Raw genomic sequence first — 19264 nt, 5'->3', positions numbered from 1 at the left:
ATATATATATATATATATATATATATATATATGTTATTTTTCATAGCACGTAGATTAAAATCTTCTCATTAGTATGCTTGATTTCTTGAAGGAAGTCGTTAAAAAGGGAGATAGTTTGTCGTAGGATATGAAATGTAATTAATTTGATTTCGTGGAAAAAGGAAAAGAAAGGGGGAAAGGAGGGACATTATATTAAGGGAGAGGATACTCGAAAAAGAAAGAGGAGGAAGGAAGAAAAGGAAAGATAAATAAACGTATATTTTCTTGTACTTGGGTACATCTTTCCTGGGTGTTAACGACGGGAAACAATCCGCGTGCCATTCTCCACCAACCGAGACAACACAGACAGACTTCGTCGTCTTCCTTCGTGTATTTGTCGTTGATAGACGATTCCCTTCTAAAAATGGTAGAAAACTTCTGCTGCTTCTATCGTACGTACTCACGTCACACGACGACATTGTAATAACACGAGAAAAATACTTGTAAGTACCTGTTGTCAACATAAGAGTTCTCTTTCTTATCGTTTCTCATTCTTTGAAGTTTAATATTTCCCTTTTCATTCTCGAAAATGAACGCAAAGATGCATCGTCTTATTCGTTGATTAGAATTAAATAATACGATGTTATAATATTCATTTCGTTTATGTCCGTTTGGTTATTTATTAAAATCAAAGATGCATTTTATTAGAAAGATTCCAATTAATGGCAAACCCGATAAATTTATTAAAAAAAAATATATATATATATATGTATGTATCTATGTATATGTTTTATATTTAATATATCTTAAATTTCGTATACTTTATTTACTACTTCGACAATATTTTCGTTGTTAGTAATTTTCGATCGTTAAGTAAAAATGTTCTGTTCTTGATATTAAAACACTGACAAATCTCATACAAATCATATTTCTATTTTGTCTTCTTCATTTTTTCCTTTTTTATCGTACAAAAAGTATAAATGAAAAAAAGAAGAGAAAGACAAAGACAAAGACAAAGAAAAAAATAGAAAAAGGAAAACTATATCTTTTTTTCATAACGTCTGTGGGAAACTGTTCGTGGTCTCGAATTCTCGCAATAATGTCGGAATAAAGGGAAAGACGAGTCTTCGGATTCAGTCGACGGGAGCGAGAGTTCAAAGGTCGATAGGTCTTCGAAGGCGTCGACCATACTGTTCAAGTTCACCGCGAGTATTCTCTCTCGCGAGCAGAATCATTTAGGGTTATGGCTACTCCCCCGCTGTCCGACGAAGACTAATTATGTTCTGAGTTAGAGCCGCTTCGTTCAGAGTAATTAAGCATACGGTCATTTAATTTCCTATGTGGTTACAAAAAAAGAAAAAAAAGAAAAAAAGAAAAAAAGAAACAAGAAAAGTAACGAAACAAAAACAAAAAGAAACAATCTCGAGTGTGAATACACGGTGGAGAATTAATTCTCTTTGTTAATCGTAACGATTTCATCAAAGCGAACATTTTTATCATCCGTTTGCCATTATTCCCAATAATATTAAAACGACAATGAGAAGAATTTTATATATTCGATATTAAAATCGATTTTGATCGATATTATAAAAAAAATATTTCTGTATTTTACAAATCAATTTATTCATTATCTATCGTAATTCAACAAAGGCCAAACTGTAAAACAACAACCCCGATTAAGAGTCTAATTACAAGCCTAAAAGAAAAGGGTTTCCATAAAAAATTATTTAAGTAATGAATCTTTAATCCACTTAAGAATTTTCGGCTGGCTCAATAAATGAATATTTCTTTAAAAAATTGTTAAATTCAATATAACCGATGCAGCTCTCTTTTATAATCTCTCGTCATATTTCTCTTGACAATCCAACGATTTATCATCACTATTAGTTCTCGAGAGCATTTAAGGTAATCCTATATGTCATGGTACGTCGTTTATCGGTGGTCCAGTACAGCTCCCAGCATCCCTGCTGATCTCCTTTGAACAGTGAACCGTACCTATTCCTATTCCTGCTCCTTCTTCGTCTTCTGCTCCTCCTACTCTTCTCTTCCTTCTTCTTCTTTTCTCGTAGGTAGCTACTAGTAAGTATATAGGTAGATATGTATACGTTGTACTTCGGGTTCCCGATGTAGACCGATCTACGAATAATCGTAGATAAGCCGAAGCATCCAGGTTGCTTCTACGAACAGATAATCGTTCGCACAATTGACTCGTAATTCATTTACCCACCGCTTCGTAGGCCCAAGCTTGGCTTCGTTATTCCGGTTTATCTTGCTTTTAAAAATGTCCAATGAAAAGGAAAAAAAGAAAAAACAAGGATTTCCTTTCACAATGAACATCGTAAGAGGTACATCGAGAAATGGAGAGAGAGAGAGAGAGAGAGAGAGAGGTAGAGAGGAGGATACGCAAGTTGGAATAGAGCATTTGCATAGAGAAGCGATTATATCGGTTCCGTGTCGATGTAAGGGATATCGCACATATACACGGAAGAAGTAAAGTCTCGAAGAGGACAACCAGAGTAACTGAGAAAGTATATCGAGAGATCGTAATGTTTTTTTTTTTTTTTTTTATTTATCTTTCTGAGAAGATCTTACTATTGATTAAAATAATCAATATTTGAAGAACGTTAAATGTGTATTAAACGAATAAGAATATATCCTTTATTACATTTCTATCTAATAAGAATCTTTATTTTTGTTAGTTTTCAGTTAATAAATAATATATTATCAAGTTATATAAAAACGTATATAGCTATACTTATGAAATGAAAACGTTTTATATAAAAATGCGATAATATGAGATCTCCTGCGTGTGATAATTTAAAAAAAGAAAAAAAAAGAGAGAGAGAGAGAGAGAGAGAGAGAAAAGAAAAAAGAATATACACGTAAAAAAATGTCATAAATTAATGAATCAAATACGTTTCCAAATGAAACAAAAATTAATTCGATCCGAGAAAATTTCAAGATAATTCGAATAAGAGTAAACGAATGTGAAACGAATGAGAAGGGGGAAAAAGAGCCGTGAGCGTGCGAAAAAGAGAGAAAGAGGAACGTACGGTATAAAGATCGGTTTAATGTATACACATATATATACACACGTGTATATATATATATATATATATATATATATATATATACACACACACACACATACAACTGGCTGGACAGCGAGATACATAAGTATTCGGTCCATCGTCCGGATCGAGGCAAAGAGAGTGGTAAAGTAAGGAATGTACCCGCGAGCCTTGAACCGTGAGCTTCCCAGCTTATGGTACCCCTCAAGTCCTGTTTACACCGTTGTAAAATCTCTCCTGCAGAAGAATGTCTTTTTCGGTGTGTCAAAATGACTTTTACTACCCACCTTCAACTGCCTCCTTCTCCTTTCCCATATTCGTTGAAAACAATTCTGACTTTCGGCCCTTCGGTCGTACCATCTCTCTTAATCCACGAATTTCGCGCTAATGAAGTTCAGAATCTTTTAATTAATCGAAAATCTTGCAGAATTTCTCCTTTTCTTCATTTCTTCCTACCTTTTTCTCTTTCTTTTCTTTTCTCTACTTTACTTTTTAACGAAAATCATACGAGTTATTATTTATTTATTTATTTATTTATCGAGATTAAAGAGATTGGATGAAATAAATAAGTGAATGAAAATTATTTCAAAGTTGCCGTAACGATTGCTTAATTAAACAGAATGATTTTGAATATCTCTCTCTCTCTCTCTCTCTCTCTCTCTCTCTCTCTCTCTCTCTCTCTTTCTTTTTTTTATATTTAATCGAAATAGAAACGATAAATTTGTTCGTCGACGAATTTGAAAGAAATTCTTACTAAACACCTTAACAAACAGCTGCATCTAATCCGGTTTATTCGTATATGGAAATATAAGCTCTCTCTCTCTTTTTCTCTCTTTCTCTCTTTCGATCGTATGTATGCTCGAGCCATACCCATACCCGAGCAGGTGATATCTCCTCTTGTGTTTTCTTTTACAAGGCGCGCGAGATTAATGCCAAGTATTTTTCCCTCGGCACACACTGAATAATACCGGCAAATTCTTCGCGGTATCTTGTATTTTTTCTCTCCTTGTACCCCTTTCTTCCCTTGCACCCTTTTCTCCGTTCCCAGACTCTCCCTTCACCGTCCATATCTCTCTCCTTTTCTCTCTGATTCTATCCCTTTCTCTGTTATTTCTTTTTCTACATTTAAAACGTATACGTATAAACGCATACCAAAAGCGAACGATTTCCATGCAACAGTCTGAGAGTACAGGACTGGGATTGTACGGCTCCAAAGCAATTCGTCTTCTCAAAGGAATAAAAAAGAAGGAAGGAAAGAAAGAAAGAGGACATCTAAATACCGTGAATTCAATTCGAGTACTTCGCAGAATCCGATAGCAATAAAGCTAATAGCGGCTAAAACCTACTTGCAATCCTTTTCGTCTTTCGATCTTTCCTTTAATGTTTTTCTTTTATTTCGATCTGTTAAAAGATATAACTGATTTAAATTATCTTATAATAATTCTTATAATATATATATATATATAATGTAAATAAATAACTTTGAATATAATATATAATAATAATAATCATATATGTATATAATTTAAATTACTGTAATTATATCGTTTTCAAAAAATCTATCATTTTGCAAACTTGCATTTTGTAAATGCATCTACTTGAGCATATACATATATATATATATATATATATATATATATATATATATATAACTAAAAAGTAATAACGTTCGAAACACTTTATTGCTTGGAAAAAACATTACTCAATTTCAAAGAGCGAGCTATGAAATTTATCCGAGAAGAAAGAAATAATAATAATGATAATTTTGGATGATAAAAAAAGAATATTTGTATTGAAAAAATGGCGCGTGCGATGATCGAAGTATATAAGCCGCCATTTTATAACCATCACGAGCATCCAAACAGGAATTGTGACATCTCATACAATCTATCGATCAAATTGAAATTAAATTACATATTACTTATAATGCATACATATATATATATATATATGATACAAAAATCACAATCGTGAGGTTACTTTACTTTATTACTCAATTTCAGATAGCGAACTATCAATTTTATTCGAGAAAAAAAAAATAATAATAATTTTGTATGATAAAAAAAGAAGATTTGTATTCAGAAAATGGCACATTTGGTGATCGAAGTATATATAAGACGTCATTTTATAAGCTTCACACGCTTCCTTAAAGGATTTCGAGGTATCGACGGTGGAATGTTGAACGACACATTGGTCATCGAGAAAGGCACGCGTTAACGCGCGGCACGCCTATGTATGTTGCCCCTCGCTTCGAATCGACCTACGCGCTTCTCTCGAACCGAATATAGTTCGAGACGAACCAGTAGAGCCTGAATCAAGTTGGTACAGATCGCAAGTTGGTTCGAGCTTGAAATAATTGGAAAAAAAGTAGTTCCGTCATAGACCGTCTATATACCGTCTACGGCGACGATTAACGTCGGGACGCCATTTCCCGAGGCACTCTAGTCTTATCTAAATAACGCAATTTCATTCTAATGCTATCTAATCGCGACCGGTATTATCTTTGATCTCACTCCGAGAGAAAGAGACTCGGTCGGCGTATCTAATACGAGTAATTACTAATTTTTTTTCGAATCTCCATTGTTGCTCCTATCGTTGTTACATCTACAGAGTTCGTAAAAATGATAATAATATCTATAATGATAATAATATTAATAATTCGATAATAATTTTTCCGAGAGATTATCTATTAGCTCGGTTTAAAATTAATCCGTGGTATCTGAATGTACCTTGTTTTTTAATTTTAACAAATACTCTGTGGAACTAACATTGTTATTGCTATCTTCGTATCTATCACATTTGTGAAAGAACAAAAAAATAATAATAATTATTATTATTATCGTGATAATCGTGTATGGTAATAGCATTAATAATTCAATAATAATTGTATATGCAAATGATATTTATTTTTTATTTGCTCACGCTTAAAATTAATTAGAATGCGTATTCTTTTTCAATTTAAAAAGAAAAAAATATATATATATATTCTCAATTGCATACAACTATAAGACATTATAAATTAATATACGTTAATAAATTAATAATTTTATAGAGAAAGATTCCTAACGATCGTCGGAATTCTATTTCTAATTCCGTGATTAGATCGTCGAAATTCGTTGAAACGTTACTTACGTAATCCAAATCGATTCTTGCGTGAATAATATTTCTTCGATCCTTTTTCTCTTTGATCCTTTTTTTGTTCTTTTATTTTTATTTCGAATCGTTTAAATAAGAATCGTAATGATCGAAGGACCGAAACGACGATGGCTAAGGAAAAAGCGTATAATCGGATTAAACGGTGAAGTATCGAGATATCGGTCTCGACTCGATCAAAAGCGATTAACGTTGAGTGTTGACTCGTACTCGACATTCAATCTCGTGTGATCTCGAGTCGGATTAATTATCATAATCATAGTCTTTCCACGGAGGAATCCTTCAGCATTACATAATGTTATCCAATGCTCGATAATGAAAAATAAATAATTACGAATGGATTATAACAAACGATAAGATCGAAAGTTAATAATATCAAAATGAATAATCATAGTTATTAGACAATTACGAGGGTATATGCAATCGATAAAAAATAATACAAAATATATAATTCGTCATATCTATCGATGAGATGCTTGACATTTTATTCTAAATACACTCTATATAAAAGTAATTACCATTGTGTTATCGAAATCTATAGATACGTATACACACATATATTTTAGATACAGTATATGCAGAGATCTATAGATCTAACTTATTCTTCTAAACGATGTAAGCTCAACCTTACTTTGATATATTTACTACATCTCATGGATTTTACTTCGTATTACGTTTATTTCTCTGTATACATTATGCATTACATATGTATGTATGTATGTATATTTATTTCACGTTTACAAATACTATGTAAGTATCTACTTGTTATGTATAGGTACTAACTAGAGAGACATCGATTAAGCTCGTTTCAACACGATCACGAAGTACCTTGTTTCCTTTTCATAAATCACGTCCACGCTTTCCACATTTGGCTAACGCGCATAGGTTTAGGTCAACAAGGAAAGATAAGAAAGATACAGAAACAGAGAGAGAGAGAGAGAGAAAGAGAAGGAGAAAGAGAAAGAGAAAGAGATGGAGTATGTCAAGAGGCCTTTCAAAGAAAATCTCGTTGTCCACCCTCCAAGACTCGACATAAATTACAGCCTTATTAGATACGATACCGACGATAGATCGCACGTTCGCTTCTAACGTTCTGTACAATGATAAGATTAAAAGACGTTGTGGGCACGATAACGCGATAGAGAGTACATTGCCACTGACTGGAGAGTTCTCTCTCTCCTTCTCTCTCTCTTTTTCTCTTTATCTCTGTCTGTCTCTGTCTGTTTTTTTCTTTCTCATTCTTTTCAAATCTATATATAGATACGATCTTTATCGATGCCACTTGTATATATTTTCTACTTTAGACATTTGTTAGCCGTATCAATGATGTTTTTAATCATTGAGAAATAATATTAATTCTTTGATATGAATATTATCGATATATAAATATGAATATTAATATAATGGAAAATATATTAGTTACGATAGTAGTATTTCTAATAATTATATTATGTTTCTATTTTTTTTTTTTTTTTTTTTTTTTTTCAAAATATTCTTGTTCGTATTTATATTTACATCTACTGTATACTGATATGTATTCACGCAAAAAGAAATATCTTTTCTACTATTTATATTGTATTATATATATATATATTATAAATATATAATACACATATCTATTAAATCTAAAAGACTATATAAATGATAGTTGATGAACTCAGATCGATCCTAATCAATTTAAAAATCCTAATAAATACAAATTTGGAATAAAATCAATGATCTAATGAAATTTACTTTTACATTTCCGCGATTTACTTTCTTCAAACGAGTCCTTCCTTTACAAAAGAGGAATGCAAAGATACATGTGTACATACATATACATATATATATATATATACATACATATGTATGTATAGTAGAAGAAGCAAAAGAAATAAAGGAGAAAGGTAAAGCGAGTTCGCACGTAGGCGTGGTAGGACTCGCAAACACGACCATAGAACGTTTACGTCGGCTTTCCGCGCTTTTGTGTTTTTTAAACGAAACGTTACATACGTAGAGCTCTGTTCGTTTGTACGTACCAGTATGGACGGTCAAGGTGATACATCTTCTGATAATTTCAACCCACTCAAGATCAAGGCGTGCCAACTCGATTCGCATGTTGACTTTCTTTCTGTGTTTTCTTTTCTTCTTTTCTTCTTTTCTCGCCTTTCTTCTTCTTTTTTTCTCTAGCAACGAAAAAGAAAATATACATCGTCATTCTTCTTTTCGATTATGATTAATATTTTTAATGAATATTTTTCTTATCAACATTTTCCTATGAACACATACTATATACGGATAACGACCTCTCATAAAAATATTAACGAGTATCTTCAAATGAAAATCTTTCGTGAAATTTGTCAATAAAAATTCTCGAATGTGGAGAATATTCGATGAAAATTTTTCATGAATATATTTTATAAAAATGATCGATTTAATATCTCCGATGAAAATTATCGAAAGAAAAGGAAGAAGATTTTAATCGGTTCTCATGTCAGTTTAGTTTCTGACATATAAAGGACAAGGTTCGCGATAATCGCACGATAAATGTGATACAAGAGATTTAGATTTATAGGAGAGTCTTTAAGACTAGACTAAGCCTCGATCGAGCTGCCACGAAGTAGCTTTCGTTTATCATTCCGTCTTCTCTCTTTCTCTCTCTCTCTCTCTCTCTCTATCTATCTATCTATCTATCTATATATATATATATACATATATTTCTATCTCTGTACTATTCCGTTTAAAGTGCCTTTCCAAACTGACGGAAATACAAGCTACAAGACTTCTCGCGACTTGTCCGATTCTCTAATCGTATGCCGCATACGAGTTAAGAAAACATAGTAAATAAAAAAGAACGAACGAAACGTTTTGCTTTTTCTTATTGAATTATAATTGACCTTGTAGATCGATTTTGAATTCTTATTTTAAATGTTCCTTCGTATCAGAAGAAAATCAAAATTTCTTTTCAAATAATTATTCTCGTTATTTTCATTATGAACAATTAAATGAACGTTCGGATTCGTAAGAAATATATACTCATATGTAATATGCAATACATACATTTACAACGAATGAAATATCAGTTCGATCAACATCATGATCTATAGTAAATAGTGAATACATCGTTGTTTTCGCAGCTGCGGCTCGTTAGCGGTTTTATAGACAACGGATTCACATCGTTTCCGCGCGGACGCTCCGGTTCATCGCTGTTCGGTTCCCCATGACCGATTACGAAAACAATACCACAACGCTCTTCGATCGATAACAAGCCGATTCGAATCGTCCTGACGACCTTCAAACAAACTTCGATCGATATAAACAAATACCACGTAACGATATATATCGTGTGTTTCATGTGCGTATTATCACGATCTAAAAAGGACATTTTATAGAACGTGAATATTATAAAAAAAAAAAAAAAAAACAAACAAACAAATAGAAAAAAGAATTAACGAAAAAATAATAGCGATGAAAAATCAAAACAATCGTAAAATTAAAAATTAAACAATGACAACTTTCTATAGCAAAAAAATTCATTCGTTCATTCATTCATTCATTCATTCATTCATTCATTCATACAATGAATCTAGTTTTCGATCGAGACGAGCTATTATAATATCTATGTATTACTTCTAATTTCTTTTTTTACACGATTTCGAAATATGTAAATGTGGTATAAAAAAAATTGTTTAAATTCCATTTTGAAGCTACTTTTTTTCTTTCTTTTTTCTTTCAAAGCTATCTATCGTATAAGAATTAGATCTACACACACACAGACACACAGGTATATGTACTTAAATATAGTAAAAGTTATTTGATGACATTTCATTATAATCAATGAGTGTAATACCGTTAAAGATAGTTATTAAAAAGTAACTGGAAAGGTCGGCACGTATTACAGGCGCGAATCGTCAAGATGGTCCACCGCGTATCTCTCCGTACGCGCAACAATGCCGCGAGGAAGGATCCTCTCTTTCAAAGAGGTAGAGAGGGAGATCAACTTTCCGAGATGTTCAGGGATGTCAGGGACGGAACACAAAGTCCGTACATTGCTCTTTCTACGATCGTTCGTCTTATAACATTCGTCACATGTTTCATTTTTTATTCCTTACCTTTACTTGACTATCACTTTGAAGGCCGTATCAATTTCAATGGATCACGAAGCACTGTATAATCGAAAAATAGATCATTCTCGATCTCTAACTTTACGAGTATCTATTGTAAATCTAATGTACGATTATTCGAATAAAAAAAAGAAATTGCAGATCTCGACATTTTTATTTTCTTCTTTTATTTTTTTTTTGCAAGATCTTCATCGTCGCAACAAAAAAGATAGATAAGTGTTTCGAAGGAAAATTTCGTATCGTTCGTCGACAGTTCGGTAGATCGTTTTCTTTTGCTTCAGGATATAGTATCTTTGCAATTATTATAAAAAATAACATTTCTATTGCGCTTTGTCGTACGTGATATGTTTCCTTGGTATAAATCCTACTTGAAAGTATAATTACTATCAAATCTTAACATTAACGAAGGATGATTTAATGTATTAGATTTATATGAAATCAATTAAAAAAAAAAAAACCGTCCCTTTTATAAAAAAAAAAAAAGAAAAAAGATTCCACGATTTCAGAACTTTGAAAATTTTCACAAACTATCGTCATTTCTAATGATATCGCTGTCGCTAATCCATAATTATCTATTTACAAGTTACATAGATATGTACGTATATATGTATCTGAGAAAAACAAGGGAGGAAAGAGAGAGAGAAAGAGAAACAGAATGATAGAGAGGGGAGAAAGGGAGGGGGAAGAAAAAGATAAAAAAAGATAAGAAAAAGAAGAAACGATCGATCGATTCGCGCCTCGTCCGCCCCTGTGTCCGCTACATTGTGGTTTATTCCGCGTCCGTTCTCGTGGCAGACCGCAGTCGGTACTTACAGAAAGTGTACAGTACGTGCAACAAAGGAAAAAGGTGGACGGACGGTAGAAGGAAGACGAGCGAGAGCGAGTTGGTCGAGTTGGTCTTTTCGCAATGGCTGCCTGTTAGAAAGAAAAAGATACATACATATATATATAAAGACAGAGAGAGAAAGAAAAATTGAAAAAGAGAAAGAGAGACAGAGATTGAAAAAGAGCATCAGAAAGAAAAAGAGAAAGGGAGAGAGAGAGAGAGAGAGAGAGAGAGAAAGAAAGAGAGAGAAAGAGAGAGAGACATTGAAAAAGAGAATGAGAAACAGAGAAAGAGAGAAAGAGAGAGACTGGTGAACCACCAAGAGTGGAACCACAGCGAGACACTGGTCGATGAACCATGGCACACGCGACAAACCCGCTCGAGGTTGCTCGCCTGTGTGACGCGTGCGTGCTTGCTTGCGTGTTTGCTTGCGTGCGTGCATGCGTGCATGCGTGGATTTGTCCATGTGTGTCGTGCATACATGCGTGCGTTCATACGTTTGTGCGTTCGTGCGTTCGTGCGTTCGTGCGTACGCGAGGACGGCCCTCGGCTGTTATTACGCGTGCGTCGGCTACGTGTCGCGCTGATAGATCAATTATTATCGTAATACGAACGATAAGCACGTCGATAGGCTCGTTCTTTCTCGCGCGTTATGAACTTTTGAAAATAGTAGTTTTATTTATATGGTTGTAAAATATCATCCTGAGAGTATTTTCAAGTTGATTTATTAGCTATTTGGTAATTTTTTGATTCTCTTCTTTTTCTCTTTTTTCCCCTTCTTTTTTTTTTTTTAGATACATATATTTTTTACGGAGAGAGAATGTAATAAAAGTAGCGGGAAATCTTTTTCTTTCTTAATATATGTTGTTAATTATCGTTAATTTATTTGTTATATAGATATATATATACGCGCGCACACACAAACAATATGGAATGCACATTTCTTTTTCTGTTTGTACCATCAGAGTGCACAACTTTCTATTTTTCTTGCTTTTTCTTCTTTCCTTTTTTACGAAAAATGATTACGAATTATCATCGATCTGTTCTGACACTTTTTACAGTCCGTTCTATAAAAACATGAAAACCTCGTAATACCTATATACCGACATTCCTATAAATTCAAACCCTCATTCCGATGAGAGAGATAGTCCAAGAGGTTGTCAATATTTGAAATGTTGTAATACGACTATCGTAAACCGTGTCCTTCGTCATTCATGATTATTCAAGATCAATCAAGACGAATAAATCGCAGGACGTTTCTCGATTGCCAAACTATCGATGTCGCTTTAATTTGCATAAATTCGCGAGCGATTAAGGAACCTACGTAAGAAAACTTAGATAACATCATTCTATACTCCTTATTTCTTTACTGAACATAACGAAGAAAGATGGATGAATGCATAGAAAATGAGAAAGAGAGAGAAAGAAAAGAGTGCACCTCCGGTGTACCTAATCGCCATCCAATAAACACGTGAGCGAAGTGGTGATAAGAACGTAATTGCCTACAAATGATCTCGCGAGTCAAACGATATCCTCCCGCTCGCTTCCGCCCTCAGTTACCCTCCCCTTACCACCCCCAACGAGAAACTCGCGCTTGCGCTTCGTCGTTCTCGCTTTAACGATTTCTTCGGGATATTTCTACAGACTGTTTCTCTTTCTCTCTCTCTCTCTCTCTCTCTCTCTCTCTCTCTCTCTCTCTGACTCTCTCATTTTCTCTCTCGTCGGGGCATCCGGCTTGAGAGCCTCTTCAAGAGATCGAAAGATACTGGATAGTCGTGGAAGAGAGAAAGAGGAGGTAAAATACCTACGGCAAATCGTCGATTACTTCGCTTCAGCTTCTTGTTTTTATTTTTCTTCTTGTTCTTCTTCTACTTCTTGTTCTTGTTCTTCTTCTTCTTCTTCTTCTTGTTTCTCCACCTCTTTCTCCTTCTTTAAGATTTTCTTCTCCTCTCTCCTTCGCGATAAAGAGAAAACGTCGTCCAAAAAAGAAAGGGAAAGAAAGAGATAATGAAATTCTTTTTAAATGATATAAAAATAAGAAGAGAAAAGGATTGCATAAAAATCGATTAAACGAGATACCGATCGATATATAAAGTAATGGATTCTTCTTCTCAAATTGAAAATATCTTTTTACTTTTCAATATTTCGATAATGTTACTTTGATATACGAAAAATACGTATCTTCTTCGTTGAATTGTCCTGTCATATAAACATGATTGGTTAAGAAGAATAAGGAATCTGTCTCTCCCCTAAGTCTGCGAATACTTACTTCGGTGAAGAAAGAGAAGAAGCTTGTTTTTCTCTTTCTATATCTATCTTTCTCTTTCTTTTTCTTTTTCTCTCTTTCTTTCACTGTTACCCTTTCTCTTTCTCTTTCTCTTTCTCTTTCTCTCTTCCACGAAGATACGATCACGAGAGAGTGGTAAGAACGGAGGAACACAACGATTTCTCGACGATGGTTGGACCCTTTCAGGGTCGTCTTTAAGATGGGCAAAAGGTCCATAGAGAAAAGAAAAAGAGAGAGAAGTTACAGAGTCAGAAAGACAAAGAAAACGACGAAGAGAAAAAGGATATGTTAAAAGAAAGTGAAATAGAGAAAGAGAGAGAGAGAGAGAGATAGTTAATTACAAAAGTGAATATATTATATTATTTATATACGAAAAGACTGTGAATGTATTAAAACAGTTTGATAATAATAATCGTTAGACAATACTTTGAATAAAATTATTACACTATTATCAAAATATATAATAATAACTTTGTAGTTTCAATTCGATTAAAAAATTATATCATACAATTACATAATATATTGATATAATAATAATTTTGTCGCAGATTTTCATTCGTCAGAAAGATTCTTGATAATAATTTGATCGAGAAGACAAGAGACTTATAAAAGAAAAATTGATTATCGTCGAACGGTAGAGAATAATATATAAGTATAAAAGAGGAAAGCTTCTACATAGGTACACATATATCTGATTAATATTTTTCGTGTAAACTTGAATACTCGTAGAAGAAAGAATAGGTTAAATTAGAGATAAAGAGGAGAGGTTAAGGTGAATCAAAAAATAAAAATGATACAGTAATACGCGAGGATCATATCGACGTCACCGCATGAAACCGATACGTGGGCCGAGCTTTCTCGCCGCGGGACACCAGCGGCAAATTGCACCCGTAAAGAGAATAAAGCGACCAGTTGGAATACCGAAGGTGGTATATACCGGTCCATGTTGCTGCTTGCTGGTTGCTGCTGCTGCTGCTGCTGTTCCCGTCCTTTTATCCCACTCCCACTCTGTATCTCTCTATCTCTATCTTCCTCTCTCTTTCTGTCTTCTTCTTCTTCTTCGTTTTACTTTCTGAACTGGTCTCTCTCTCTTCGTGGCCGAGTAAGGCCGCGTATTCCAAGTCCGTTAATGACGTCGAGTATGCATGCGAGATGAGAAAGACGGTCTCGATCTTGGTCAAGGATCCCAAAACCTCCTCTTCACTGGACTTGTACTTTCTCGCGACATCGAACCAACTCTCTTGTGTTAATCTATTCAAAAAGTTACAAAAAGAAAAAGAAAGAGAGAGAGAGAGGGAGAGAGAGAGAGAGAGATATTAATCCGATCGTTCAGAATTATTCAGAATTATATTTATTTTCGTTTTAACAAGAGATTCCTTTATATATGTAAATATATTCTCTCTAATGTATTTATCAGTCATATAGATTCTATTAATTATAAAAATGATAAAAATTGTATTGATAGTGTAGATATCTACATAGTATATCTAGTCTTTCCATATATATATATAAATTTATAAAATCTTTGATATTTCTAATCTAATATTAACAGAGTAAAATAGTTGTTTTGTATCGGTGTGTTAGATAAAAGATTGACTTCCTGGTATTTCTGATTACTCAAGAAAGAGTCCGGTCTTTCGAAGGATCCGTAATTTGTAAGAGTTAAGTAGTACCCAGAGTAAATGGATTCGGTATCGATAATATCTTTTCGAATGGCTAACGAAGCAAATGTCTTAGCAAGTAGAGAGAAGGGCGTATCTCTTAGCGAGAGTTACGTTGACTTCTCTCTATCCTTTCTATTCTTTCTATCTTTCTTTCTTTCTTTCTTTCTTTTTTTTATTTCCTTCCTTGGGTCGATCGAATCGACCGAGAACAGAACGATAGTACGCGCCCCGAGAGAGGGTTGGCTGATCTAAATTGAATAGACGTTTCGTGATGTAGTGCAAGACGTTACCTACCAGCACGGGAGCCGCCCACGATAAGGGCCGTTCGCATTTCCAAGAGAAAGAAAGATAGAGAAAGAGAGAGAAAGAGAGAGAGAGAGAGAGAGAGAGAGAGAGAGAGAGTCTTTCAGTATTCACGTCTCCATTAGACTTTCTTAGCTGAGGGAGGAGAAGGAAGATGGCGATCGTGACGAGTGCCAGGAGATATATCGGACTCGATGAAAACTCCACGAACGATCTCTTCGAAGGATTGGATTCTAGATGGACGTCTAAAAGGAACTCGAATCCTTGATTCTATCTTTCAACGAAGCACAACCATCCCTCGATTTACGCGGATTATCCCTTCCAAACGTGGTTTCTTTTCTTTTCTTTTTTTTTTTTTCTACGCCAAAAAAGATCACGTAAAAAGATCGGTACGAAAAAAAAAAAAAAAGTAAAACAGAGAGAAAAAAGATTTAGAAAAAAAGTTAGAGAAAGAGTTTCCAATAGAAATCTGATAAAACAAGAAATAATATATTTTATTCATTGTCGATGTCTGAATTGGAATTTAATACCGTCGAAACTTACTTTTTTTCATTGACGGGTCATATGTTCGTTATCGCGAAGTAATAAAATAATAAAGTTACGATGCAATTGATCATATCGTGTCATTTTTTCTCTACAGTCTTTGATTCGATACTTTGTTGCATTGGTTTCAACTTTTTCTACCGATCACGGCGTAACGAGTGAATTTTCTGAAGTATTAGTTTTTACTATTTTGCCGAGTTAAACTATTATTTCTTACGAAGAATAATTATTAATAACGAGAGAAGAAAAAAATAATGAACGCGTAAACAGGGAGATTAATTACTCCTTCATGAAAGAAACAAAAAAAAAAAAAAAATGCTCAAAAAAATCGTGGAACAGGTATAGTTAAAATTACTTCATTTCGTATCACTATACCGATTTGGTGTTACTGATAAAAAAAAAAAAAAAAAAAAAGTAAAGAAAATTAAAGAACAAGGACGTACAAGTATCAAGGATATTCCAATAAGTATATCAGAAAATTATATAAATTATTAAATATTAATAAGAAAGAAGAAGAAAGATGAAAAAAGAAAACAAAGGAGAAAGGAAACTTTCCAAGTTACTTTCTTTGTTTCATACTACTGTTACTAGAGAATGACTGTCAATACCTCGGATATATTTTTCTTTGGGTAGGCAATAAAAGAGAAGAAGAAGAAAATCTTTACAAGTGACTTGTGCTCGATTACGACGTTGTTTTATTCAAAGACACCGCTTGATAAATGACTAGGAAGATGAGAGAAGTCGATGTAAGGATGATAACGGTCACGGACGTCATTAGGAACGTCGACGTACATTGGTGTCGAGTCTCGAATAAGCTCGAACGATCGACACTAGCAATCGAAGTAATTTCTAATTACGAAGAATCTTCTTATTACATGAATCACCATACACATACACACATACGCACAAACATATAATATAAGAAAAAATAGCGTGTAATGTCGTAATCCTTAAAATAACATCGAACGATACGTGTTAGATCCTTTAGATTTGCGTTAGCCACGCAAAGAGAAGCTCAGCTTCTCGACGTTGGTCCTTTGCCTTGGGAAGAATCATCGTTAACCCCAGGGTGACACGTACGACCAGCAGCACGAGTCGTTTTCACCTGCAACCGGTTCGTAGGTACGCGACTACGACGCTGTTTTACGAAGGAGACACTACGTGATAAATTACCGTCTGAATGGACGACCATGATGTACGCTGATAACGTCCGCGGACATGATTAAACTCAGCCACTCCATTGAAAGTAAGAATGGGAGAAACAGAGAGAGAAAGAGAAAGAGAAAGAGAGAAAAAAATGGAGAGAAAGAGAGAGTAAGGCTCGACCATTGGTAACAACAACGGACTCGTAAACGAAACTCTTGATTTTAGTACGGTGTAACCGTGGCAGTATTTTACGACGAAGGTTGGTATCCTTCACCGTAGGAGTGAAAGGATCTATTATTTGCATAAATCTGTTGATGCTTTTAGCACTTCAAGAGAGTTACTTCAACCAGGAAGTTCATACTCCTCTTTATCTCTCTTTCTCTTTTTTTTTTTTTTCTTTCTCTTTTGTCGTATTATACCGCCGATAAAAGTTAAAAGTTTTCTTCTTTTCTTTTCTTTTTTTTTTTTTTTTTTTTTATAATGAAATTTTAAACTTGTTACAATGTAAAATTAAGGATAATAAAATATATAATTGATATTAATATTTATCTTATATCTTCTTCTATATGCACGATATTTTCGTAACGTAAGATTAATAGGAAATTTTTCATAGAGTAGTGAATGATTCTTGATTAATTTTAAATTTGATTTAAATATCCTTCTGAATCTCTATATATATAGACAATCTATGTACGTATAGACGAACGAAAAATCCGATATAGTATCATATTGGTATATATATATATATATATACTTCCAAACTGAGAAAAGATACAAAGTATAACAATAAGTTCTTAAGTGATTATTTTAAAACTCTTTGTCGAGATTCGTTAATTTACTTTGTTAATCATAACAATTAACAACTTAATTCTTTAGATTATAAAACTACTAAAGCCTAGGAACTTTTAATTCCCATCCTAAGTATATCAATTATCTATCTATCTCTTTAAAAATTATTTCAAAACTCGGATATTGCGAACGAAGCAATATCGAAGAAGTAAGAATAAATCTTTTTCTCCTGGAGATAAATTCTGTTCGGGTCACGAAAAAAGGTCTTCCCTTGAAAAAAAAAAAAAAAAAAAAAAAAAAAAAAAAAAAAAAAAAAAAAAAAAAAAAAAAAAAAAAAAAAAAAATCGACCAACTTGGTAAAAGAAAAAAATAAAGAAAAATAAAGAAAAATAAATAAAAAATATCAGCGAGGACGAATCGATTCTTATCGATTAAAGTGTTTCACGTACAAAGACTTTATGGGGAACGTGCTAAGAGAAATTTGCATGCATGTTTCAGCATGGAAACTCGGCTTTGCACGAAGCCTCATGGCGAGGATACAGCCGGACTGTTGCTGCTTTGGCAAAGGCCCTCGGGACTCAACGCGCTCCTTTGCACGCGAGGAATCTAGCTGGATTTGCGCCGCTTCACCTCGCTTGTCAAAATGGCCATAACCAAAGCTGTCGAGAACTTCTCCTCGCTGGATGCAATCCTGATCTTCAAAACAATGTATGTTACATAACAAGATAACTTTGTTCCTTATTCTTTTATCTAATTTTTCATATAATTTTCAAATTGCATTGATCTAAATTTAATTTATATTTTATTCGTATTACATAACAAATTCTAAAACAATCCACGTTTGAATCAAATTAAATTTCGTGAAAAATATTCTAACTATCGTTGATATTGTCATTGTTGTCTGCATTTTTTTTCTTTTTTTTTTTTGTTTTTTTTTTTTTTTTTTTTAAATCTATTTGATGAATTCTTTACAATTTTATAATAATTCACGTTCGTTCTATCTATTTGTTTCTAATCGAATTTTAATTGAAATTCGTATATTATAAGGAAATGTTTATAAATGTTTTATATAGAACACTTTGTAAAATATTTGATCGATCTCGAACCTAGTTGGAACAGGTGACTGATTAATTTTACGAATTTATTCGATAACACTGGAATACCGATAATGCGATAAATTGTTTTTCTCTTTCATACACGTTCCCCTATCGTCATTAATATCTACGTAATCGTATTCTCGATTAATCATTTATTAAATTCATTCATCACTATCATTAATCGCAATGGACGTTCATAGGCTTGGCCCATCCGGTTTAACGACTCAAGTGACTATCTCCCGATACCTGATTTCTTTAGCATATTTAATATCGGAATAATTTAAATTTTATTTTATTTTTATA

The 19264-nt window shown here is 33.4% G+C and overlaps 1 protein-coding gene across 7 annotated transcripts in view; it reads left to right on the top strand.

Annotated features, from left to right (window-relative positions):
- The window catches only part of LOC122631179 (ankyrin repeat domain-containing protein 6), a 117167-nt gene that overhangs the window by 94218 nt on the left and 3685 nt on the right, over nucleotides 1-19264 (top strand). For all 7 annotated transcript variants that reach the window (XM_043816587.1, XM_043816558.1, XM_043816596.1 and 4 more), the window contains one exon: nucleotides 18363-18572. In XM_043816587.1, the coding sequence (XP_043672522.1) occupies nucleotides 18363-18572 (210 nt within the window). The remainder of the gene's footprint in view (nucleotides 1-18362; nucleotides 18573-19264) is intronic.

The sequence above is a fragment of the Vespula pensylvanica genome, chromosome 1 (genome assembly GCF_014466175.1).
Source record: "Vespula pensylvanica isolate Volc-1 chromosome 1, ASM1446617v1, whole genome shotgun sequence".
NCBI classification, from domain to species: domain Eukaryota; kingdom Metazoa; phylum Arthropoda; class Insecta; order Hymenoptera; family Vespidae; genus Vespula; species Vespula pensylvanica.
Note: the sequence above shows the minus strand (reverse complement) of the source record. Positions and strands in the feature narration are given on the sequence as shown.